General features: G+C 42.3%; 1 protein-coding gene across 1 annotated transcript; it reads left to right on the top strand.

Annotated features, from left to right (window-relative positions):
* Positions 1–1,775: 1,775 nt before the first annotated feature.
* On the top strand, positions 1,776–7,036 carry LOC115663246 (nuclear/nucleolar GTPase 2). The gene is made up of 11 exons (XM_030585265.2): positions 1,776–2,112; positions 2,618–2,751; positions 3,098–3,227; positions 3,537–3,691; positions 3,989–4,090; positions 4,175–4,279; positions 4,530–4,658; positions 4,906–5,046; positions 5,527–5,627; positions 6,158–6,215; positions 6,416–7,036. The coding sequence occupies exons 1-11, from the start codon at positions 1,884–1,886 to the stop codon at positions 6,785–6,787; spliced, it is 1,656 nt and encodes a 551-aa protein (XP_030441125.2). The 5' UTR covers positions 1,776–1,883; the 3' UTR covers positions 6,788–7,036.
* The last annotated feature ends 3,488 nt before the right edge of the window (positions 7,037–10,524 follow it).

The raw sequence follows: 10,524 nt of genomic DNA, 5'->3' as shown, positions 1-10,524 counted from the left end.
AATTTGAAGATTTGATTACTTAAGTCGAGAAGTGATGCACACGTTGAAGGTGGAGTTGAACGTGGTTGAGAAAGGGGTCATGATAATAGGGGGATGATTCAGTGAAGACATGGCTGCAATGGCAAAGCACGGAATGCGTCAATTAAGAACGTGGGAAGCGTTAGGTGCGAGTAGGGAAAAAAAAATTAGTGAGTAATTACCCGTACTATTTCTTCTTTTTTTCTCGACCTAAAACAGTTGAGTAATGTTGGATATACTAAAAATTAGTTTACAAAATCAGTATTTCAAATGAAACGTTAACCCGTGACCGGTCTTTTAAACATCACTCAGAATCTGTTCGGTTCAGCTATGGCCGTGTTGTGTTGCGTCAAAGCACGTGCATTTCACAATATATCTTTTAAACGCGTTGTTTTTCGCGCCTTCAAATAATTCAAGTGTTTGTGAAATATTGTTTTAAGATTATCGTTGGATGATATTAATTTTGTCTTTAGCTATAGCTGTAGAAAGTAATTGTAAAATTCAGGGCGAGTACCATAAATTCGAAAGTTTGTGCTATGTAGTATATAGGGAAAATTCCAATTTGGGGTCCAAAGTGAGGTCATTTTCTCAAAATAGGATCTCAAGTGACTTAGTACCAAATTGGTACCTAAAGTCCCAAAAAATGTCAAATAAGAGTTTGTCGCCGTAGGCCAAAATACCGATGCGATGATCATGCTGATTTGACGACGGAACAGCGTTTTTTATATTTTTTTTTCCTTTTTTCTATTTTTTTCTTTTCCTTTTCCTTTTTTTTTTCTCCTTTCCTTCCGCCGGCCATTGCCAGGGCCGACGAAGGTCGCCGGGCTTCCCGAGCGGAGGCGGCCCTGGCGGCGAGGGCGACCCGGGCGGCGAGGGTCGCCCTCGTTGCGTGCTCGGCGAGGGCGCCCTCGCCGGAGTCGAGCGAGAGCGACCCGGGTCGGGCGAGGGTCGCCTCGCCCGGGTCCGGGCGGGCGAGGGATGCTCTCGCCGGATCTGGCAAGGGTCGCCCTCGCCCTTAGCCCGGCGAGGTGGCCTCGCCCTCGCCGCAAGGGCGACCTCGCCCGCCTAGCCTAGGCAAGGGCGGCCCTCGCCCAGCTACGGCGAGAGGGCGACCCTCGCCCGACCCCGGGTCGCCCTCGCGCGCCGGCGAGGGCCACCTCACCCGACCCCGGGCCGCCCGCATCGGCCCAGTGCGCTCCGCTCATGGCCGACTACTGCAATGGCCTATGAGGGAAAGGAAAGAAAAAAAAAAAAAAGGAAAAGGAAAAGAAAAAAACAGAAAGAAGGAAAAAAAATAATATAAAACACCTGTTCCGTCACGGAACAGCCACTGGATCGCAGCCTACAGGATTTCGCTGGCTACGGCGACCCAAACCCTTATTCGACACTTTTTTTGGGGACTTTGGGTAGCAATTTGGCACTAAATCCACTTAGGACCCCATTTTGAGAAAATGGCCCCACTTTGGACCTCAAATTGGAATTTTCCCTAGTTTATATATAGATAGTTAAAGCATATTCAATATGTTTAATAAGAAACGAAATTGTATTCGAAGACGATCTTGTTCATACGCTATGAGCTGGGCCTACACAGAGAGGTAGAAGTACGGCCCGGCCCGTAATTCGTAAAAATTCACGGAACAGCCGACGTAACTTAGGCCCGTCTAAGCCGGCCCATATGAACTTGGCGAGAGATGGCTATCATCCGAGCCGAGCCGAGCCGAGCCGTGCCGCCTTCAATGCGGGTGTGTTGTGTCGGCCTCCTCCTCCCGCCTCCTCCTCCCGCTTGCTCCAAACCCTAATCTTCACTCCGTCGGTCTCCACACCTCACAGTTCATCTTTCCGATCATCTTTCCACCAGCTCGAAGATGGCGAAGCAGAAGGAGAGGAAGGTCAACGTGTCGGGGAAGCCGAAGCACTCCCTGGACGTGAACCGGAAGGATGGCAAGAGCGAGGCCCGCACCGCCGCCACCGTCCGGCGCCTCAAGATGTACAACTCGAGGCCCAAGCGCAACACCAAGGGCAAGATCGTGAGCCACGAGCTCCAGTCCAAGGAGCTCCCGAACACGCGCATTCAGCCCGACCGTCGCTGGTTCGGTGCGTCGGCTTCTCTTTCTTTCTTGTCTTCTTCCCCCTAGCAGTTTCCTTTTCATGTTTGCCTAGCGAATTTGCGTATTCATACGTCGAGAAAATCGACGGCTCAAGTTCATTTCAGTTTGACGTAATATTGAATTCTACTGCTGAAGAGTTAATTTGTGTGAGACGCTGGTCTTCTTGTTTATTTATGCGGTGTTCAACTGATTATGACTGCTGCTCCCTCGTAGGAGGGTATGGAAATTATGATTTGCTTGGTTGTTTGGAATACTTGCTCAATATGTACCCAGAAAGCTCGTAACGCAGATGGTGGGATGATTTCTTATTGTGGTAGCTGTATTTGTTGGTGATGATGCAATATTCACTTTTTCGTGATATGTTGAGCACTACAGAGAACTGAGTGATGGGTCTTGATCTGATATTTGATGATGATTAATCGAGCAATAGTTCAGATATTTCAATCTGCCGGTTGAGATGATATGCGGCTGCTCTTGTTTTGCATATATAGGGAACACGAGAGTTGTCAATCAAAAAGAACTTGAATTTTTCCGGGAGGAGCTGCAAAGTCGGATGTCAAGTAACTATAATGTTATTTTGAAGGAAAGGAAGCTGCCCCTGTCACTCCTCAATGATCCTAAGAAAGTAAGAGACTTTTCAATCACTTATTTCTGTTAGTAGAAAGACTTGCATTTTCAAGTTGTAGCATACAAACAGCCCCCTTACCCTCACCGGGTGGAGGGGCTTGAGGAGAAGATATATAGCTATTTTGCAGAGTCTGCAGCCTAGATCTATATTGATTTATTTTCCTTATTTGCTAACAAGCTACCAACTACAAGTAGTATGTTAGTGTTCATTGCGTATTGTGCGAATTAGATTTACTATTTTGTAATTGTGTATTTTTCCCCACTATGGGCTTAATTTGTTTGTGGATACCATGCGACTCTTAATTACCTAATTGGTTTCTGCATTCTCTCAAATGCATGTGAAGCAATCGAGAGTTCATCTACTTGATAGAGAACCTTTTGAGGATGCATTTGGTCCTAAGAAGAAGAGGAAGCGGCCGAATCTCTTGGCATCAGATTATGAGTCATTAGTTAAGAGAGCCGGAGGATCTCAGGGTGAATGTCCTTTCTTTATGAACTTTCCCTTCTCTTGATTATTAGTTTTTTTTTTTGGCTGGGGGGTGGTTGGACGATGCTTTTTTGTCATTATATGGGTATTTTGAGTGTGCAATAGGCCAGTCTCTTCTAACTCAAAAATTTAATGAGGAAATTTATTTACCAGGGAAGTGGCCTGTAATTTTTCTAGGGGAAGGGTTCTTTGTTTTTGGACAATATCAGTCCTTCAATCTGCAAAAGGCAATTCATTGATACGAAATCTGCAATTGGTAGCAGTGCGTTTCATCCTCATTGCCTCTTACTGTGCAGATGCTTTTGAGCAGAAGCATGGATCATCTACAGAAGGGAATGAAGAAGATGGACTCAGAGACTTGGTGCGCCATACAATGTTTGAGAAGGGTCAAAGTAAGCGCATATGGGGTGAACTCTACAAAGTCATAGATTCATCAGATGTAGTTGTTCAGGTACTTTGCTCTCTTTAGTTCACTGGATTGGTATTGGTCTACCAATAGAGGAATAAAGCCTTCCAATATTAAGTGGAAGCATTCATCCTATACTTGATCCTTAGTGGTCTGTCTTGCTCATGTTGTGTTGTTTATCTGTACTCTGGAGTTTGAGAATTTTTGACATGAAATAATTTGGTTGCCCCATGGTTTCTCATTTGTGTTGAAAGCTTATATTCCCTCGTGGTCTGGCTCTCTTTCTTTCTTTGCTTCTTCTGGCCTGTATCTCACTATGAGTACTGAATTTTTTCGTTCAAGGTTTTAGATGCTAGGGATCCACAAGGTACAAGATGTCGTCATTTGGAGAGGCACTTAAAAGAGCATTGCAAACATAAGCATATGGTTCTTCTCCTAAATAAGGTTCGTTTTGGGATTATTTGATACTCTGGAAGCTAACTTCTCCCAAATTTATCGCATCTCATGGAAATTGATTCTGCAATGCAGTGCGATCTTATTCCTGCTTGGACCACAAAGGGATGGCTTAGGCTATTATCCAAGGAATATCCTACACTTGCGTTCCATGCAAGTATTAATAAGTCATTTGGCAAGGTATTTGGCAAAAGCTCTTTTTTTCCTGGAGAAAAATGGGATTGATATTTAGTAATTAGAAATTTTAGCTTCATCGACTAGCCTTTTGCTTTTCAAACTGTTATACTCTCTTGTTTTTAAGTTGTTGTAATGGTTCACTTAGTCAAAGTTATTTTCTGTTATTTCTCTTGTGGACCTTAGTGTGGTTAGTAATGTATTACTGTAAACCTTTGTTTTCATACTGAAGTTAATGAGAATGGTTGCCGTCCAGGGTTCGCTTCTCTCGGTATTGAGACAATTTGCTCGCCTGAAGAGTGACAAGCAGGCAATATCCGTGGGATTTGTTGGCTATCCAAATGTGGGAAAATCATCAGTGATCAACACATTGAGGACAAAGAATGTTAGTTCGTCGTTCTTTTGCTAGTTATCACCCATTACTACTGTCTTTAGGTGAATAGCAAAGAGTATGTTGACTGGAAGAGGATTCTCGATTAAGTTCATTTTGCCAGTGTGCGGAAAAATGCTTGCCATAGTCCACTCCACTTTGTCCATTCTAATTTAGTCTGTTGTTTGTAGTGCTCACAAGAAGTAACTTCTTGATTTACAAGCTACTTTGTCACTTATTTGTCTGTCTCTTCCGTCTATAGGTTTGCAAGGTTGCTCCAATTCCGGGGGAGACAAAAGTTTGGCAATATATAACACTCACAAAACGGATTTTCTTGATTGATTGCCCTGGAGTTGTATACCAGAACAGCGATACTGAAACAGACATTGTATTGAAAGGCGTGGTATGTTATCTTGTTTTATGTCAAATAAAAAGACGTTCCTGACGAGATTATTTATTATTCAAGAGCTTGCATTTGATTTCTGGAATTTTTCTTTAATGGGTACTATTTGGTGTTTTCCTTTCATCTTGGAATAGACAATCCTGCTTCGACATGTTACCTTTTAGACAAGTAGGACCAAACTTTTTCAGTGCGCTCTTGCATTTGATTGCTGAAGGCAAAGGCTTTATTCGTCAATGCATCACCCAAAACATATTTTAAGCTTGAAGGTCAAGATTTTGGTTACATTTTACAGATTGTCTTCTTGTTATTCCGGCACTTCTTATAGAGACTAGATTAAAGTGTGCCCTCATTGTCACACATTAATTCAGCTTTGTACATGTGGACATTTTGAGAACAGGTCCAAGTCAAATAGTGATGATTTTTCGTTTGTGAATTGATATTTGTTTATCCATTTGAGTGAAAGTTATCTTGTTCATGCAGGTGAGAGTCACCAATTTGGAGGATGCTTCTGAACACATTGGAGAAGTCCTGCAACGTGTGAAAAGGGAACACTTGCAAAGAGCATATAAGATAAAACACTGGTATAACTAATTATTGCCTCTAGTTAAGTGCTTTTTATTGCGATGTTTGCAATCATTTACCTGTAATCTTTCTTGATAGTGGCCTATCAACAGTGTTCCTCGATGATCTAGTTCAGGATCTTGCTCAATTTCAGCATCTCCAAAAACAAGTTTCTTGCTCAATGTTGTACTTTAAGTAAAGAGTATTTTTACTGGGCTTTTAGAGCCTCATTATGTTAAGGCAGGATTTCAGCATCTCAAAGACCGAATTGAGTCACCATTTAAAAGAGAAAATTAGACATGCACGAGGGATCCATTATATTCTTCATTTTATTCGGCATTTTTTTTCCACTTAGCATAGTCCCTTAGAATCACGTGATTCTAATCGACACTATATTTATGCAACTTAGTGTAAGATTTAAGAAACAAAGTCTATGATATTTAGGTTTCATGTTATCTTTGGGATGCTATTCTCCAAATGATGTCTTTGCTTTTTCGGTTTAAGCACGCAGTTGTTGTTGCAATAAACTATACTGTATTGGTTTTTTCAGGGAAGATGACAATGATTTTTTAGTTCAGCTATGCAAATCAACTGGCAAACTGTTGAAGGTATATTTCTTCCTTCATAGAGAGGAGTCTCATCATTTAGATGTAATCTGTTTTGCATAGGTAAGTGTGATATGTAAGAAAGAAGCTACTTTTCCATCCTTGCGTAGCTTTTCTAGTTTTAGATGTTCAGAGATAGTTTGGCATGCATGAGACCATCATTGAAGCGTGCCTCAGTGATCATTAATTCTTGGTTCATTTAGGGTGGTGAACCAGACCTGACGACTGCAGCGAAGATGGTCCTGCATGACTGGCAAAGAGGTAAAATACCCTTCTTCGTTCCGCCGCCTCAACAAGAGAAGGAATTGTCAGAAGAACCTGCCAGTTATGGTGTAGAACGAGAGGCAGCGGTGGACAGCGACAAGGCATCTGCAGCATTCAGAGCAATCGCGAATGTGATCACATCTCAGCAGCAGAAAAGTGTGCCTGTTCAAAGAGACCTCTTCACCGAGGACGAGTTGAAGGGTGAATCTGCTGATCACGGGTCTACTGAGGATGCAGTGACCGAGGGGATCCCAGCCTCAGAGTCAGAGGACGATGATGTGCGGCCTTCCAGAGAGGAAGACGTGGAGTAACCGAGAGTCTCCAATTTTGAGAGAGCCTTTTCATATGCTAGAAATGTTATAGAATTATGGCAAGTGTAGTTGAGCTACTTATCCGTTTCATGCGAAGAAAGCATAAGAGGAATAGTTATTGTATAACGAGGTCTGTAAGTGGTCTTTCTGGCTAGTTCGAGTCTTGAAGCTGGTTTATCTGTCATGGAAATAATTCAATTTTGGTAAAAAGATAATCTCATCAAGTGGTATCATCAATTTTGCTTTCAATATCAAGTTGAGCATTGCTGAGAAAGAAAGAAACGCAAGACGAGACTTATGGTCGTGTTTGTTTTCAGTGTGACGCACCATTAACCATCTTTCCCTACATACATAAATGCAGCGCTCTTTAGATCTTTGCCGTTCGTACGCTTTCCCTTCGGGTTATTCAATATTGGGTGCTACATATTAGATCATTTGGTGTCAACTAGCAATCAAATCTTTTCGTGCATTCAAGTTAGTGAGTTGCGCTGGTGCAATGTGTTTGATCTGTGTTCAATATATGCTGAATATTGTCATATGCTAGTCTCACTACAAAGTAAAACATAATAAGAAATGATTGGTTACGTCCATCAGTCAATTAAACGGTCACATACTAAAATTAAGCCTCGTCGGCGACCTCGAAATCAAATGCGCTTTCGTGGGCATTGAATTCGGTGGGACCTAGCTAATGAGATGCCCCGGTGGAGAGGGCTGTCATGATCGCGGATTGGGTCGAACCAACTTCACCTCTAAAAGGGTAGCGGAATTCAATTGAGAGGAGCTATATAGGTTGGATAAATTTAGGTAATCTGTCACTACATTGAATAAATAGGAGTCGCTTTCTGCCTTTGGGCCTAGCTACTAGCAAGCATGTGCACTGTTTTGTTCAAATCTTCTCATATTTACTGCTCATTTATGAAACCTCATAAGAGGACTTGGGATTAGGACACCATGTAGTTGGGAATGGGCTTAACGCAACCATCACTGGAATGGCTCTTAGCCAGGATCATGGGTTGGATTAGGAAGAGAACATAATTGAGGGACCAGCATAAGCACATGCGCTGAGATGATGATCACATATATATATGGCTTGCGCTGAATTATTGATCTGAGGGGTTGCATGCTGCATGAGACTTGTTTTGACCCAACAATCAAACTCTCATGATTCCTCTGCATATTTTGCTGCCAAAGATCTCGTTATAACCAACTTGGCTTGTCATTAGTCTATTGATTTGATTCCACATTGTAGCCAAAATCTCGTGTTTGATGCTCCTTTATGCTAATCCATTTGCAAATGATCAACACTTTCATCTTTTCAGCTTTTTTATAAAGCTCCTTTTGGAAAGCTGGACTAGAGAGGGAGAGGGGACATCCCATTATCTGATGTCTAGTCGATTTATCGCATCTTCTGGGCTTGGTCTAGTCGCTCTCTTACTTTAAGATCGGATAACCTCAGGCGAGCTTGAGCAATGTGCATAGCTTCCGTTCATTCCGAGGCCAATTGTTCGCACATTATCTTGCTAGAATATTAAATAATAAATCACGCTTTCATCTAATAATTTAAGTTTTTAGAACAGTTGGTAGTGGTACCACAAAATCTCACATAGTATCAAAGCTGGAAATCCTGAATTCATATCTTTCCAGGTCCCAGTCTTACAAAATCTCATTCACTCGTCACCCAATAACAGTTTGGGATCCATGTTTGATGATTTGTGTGTGAGCCTTGTTTTCGTAGATGTTATTCGTTTTTGTGAATGGGATTTTCGTATTCATGCCCTTTTTTAGCACACTGACTTTGGAGATTGGGCTAGGACGAGTAGCTGTTAGCCTGTCATCTAATTGACAACCTCATACGCCAAATGAAGAGGAAGTTCACACGTGAATTGACAGATTCATTGCCAGTTAATTTATATGTAATTTGGCTTTTCCTGCATCACCCTCTTGCTCTTCTTATAGCGTGAATGGTCATATCTTCCTTACAGCATTTTCCAAATCGCAGTTTATTATACTCGAGGACTTCTTCTTGGTGGTCAAAGAGTGTGTGCCTAATCTTTCCTCGAGTCGAGGGCATCAAAAGTTTCAGCGTTCTCCTCAACCGCGTGATCTAAGCTTCAAATTGCACAATCTGACGTCGCAGCAATGGCAAAAGCTGATTTCAACCCCGATCGACTGTCATGGGAATCATACGAGTTCGGTTTTGGCATGAGCAAATCTTCTGTTTTTGGATAATGTCAAGAACAGTATTCCTGCATGGGACGCAGAATCTTCCGGAGAGCCTGCTTCAAAAGGCAAAATTGCAGACTAGATTCATCAAAATCTCCCTCGTCTAGGATTGGTCCACTCGAACACGATTCGTTCCATAAAAAAGACGATAAGAAACCACGTCCACCAATTCTAGGAAAACCAAAAAAGAAAAAAGAGCTTTGTTCCCAATGACAGGAGCTCTATCAGACAAAAGAAACGTTTGGACCCCATCTTTGAATCGTGCACGGTTCAATCATTTGTGGTAACAATGCATGGCGGCTTTCTTGGAAATACTATCTTTTAACAAGGGGAAAATTACCAAAAAAAATTCGTAAATCTATTACAATTGTATTAATTTGATTATATACTTTTCAATGTAGTCAAATTAGTAATAAACATTTTAACAATTTGACAATTCAGTCTATCTAATCAATTTTGATAGGAAATTATCGACATGGACGCTATTCTTTCTACGTGGCACTGCCAGCGCTAAAGTAGACAATTTTTATAATCATTTTCTCTTCTTTTTCTTTTTATTCTACTTTTTCATTGTCGCCGGCAAGGTCGCCGATGACCCTTGAGGTCGGCCTTGCAAGCAGCTGGGCAAGGCCTGACCTCACCAAATTTGGTGAGGTCGTGGGGGCGGCCCTCGTGGCTTTCAACGATTTTGCTAGCAGCTAGGCAAGGCTCACCCTTGCAGGATCTAGCAAGGATCAAGCCTCGCCGGCCATGGGTGAGGGCTCTTTCGATCGAGGAAAAAAAAACGACGCTTTTAGAAATCCGTTATTTCAATCAATCAAGTCGAGGAATCGAAAGAGAGCAGAGAGAGAGAAGATAGAGATGATAGTGCAAGGAAGGTGGGGCTTTGAATCCTCCTCCTCCTACAGGCCACGAGGGCCGTCCTCACAGCCTTTGGCAAGTGCTCGAGCCTCGCCGGGGGTTGGGCAAGGCACGACCTCATTGGATCTAGCGAGGTCAGGCCTCACCCATGGCAGCAAGGCTCGACAATCGCCAGATCCGGCGAAGCTGGACCCTCACTTAGGGACGGCAGGTCGAGCCTCGCAAAACAAAAAATAAAAAGAAATAAAGAAAATAAAAAAAATCATAGAATTACAAAAATTGTTGACGTCAGCGCTGGCGGCACTACGTAGGACGTCTGACGTCCACGTCGGAAATTTCTTATCAAAATTAGCCGGATAGAATGAATTGATAAATTTTTAAAAAGTTTAAGACTAAATTGATCAAATTGAAAGGTTTATGACTAAATTGGCACAATTACAATAAGTTTAGGATTTTTTTTGTAATTTCTTTTAATAAGAATGTCATAAGAAACGAGAGAATAGAGAGTACCGACAACAAGTCCTCGATGGGGATTGAGTGGACCAACAATCGTTTCGTGGAACGAGAAAGATTCAGGGCTCTGATGGTCAAGTTTGAAGACGATCCATTACAGTAATCCCTTCTCGATGGTGGCGCAATCAGATGCATGAGAC

This window comes from Syzygium oleosum, unplaced genomic scaffold (assembly GCF_021117445.2).
Source record: "Syzygium oleosum isolate NSW1041296 unplaced genomic scaffold, Sole_v2.1 Sole_v2.05, whole genome shotgun sequence".
In the NCBI taxonomy this organism is placed as follows: domain Eukaryota; kingdom Viridiplantae; phylum Streptophyta; class Magnoliopsida; order Myrtales; family Myrtaceae; genus Syzygium; species Syzygium oleosum.
Note: the sequence above shows the minus strand (reverse complement) of the source record. Positions and strands in the feature narration are given on the sequence as shown.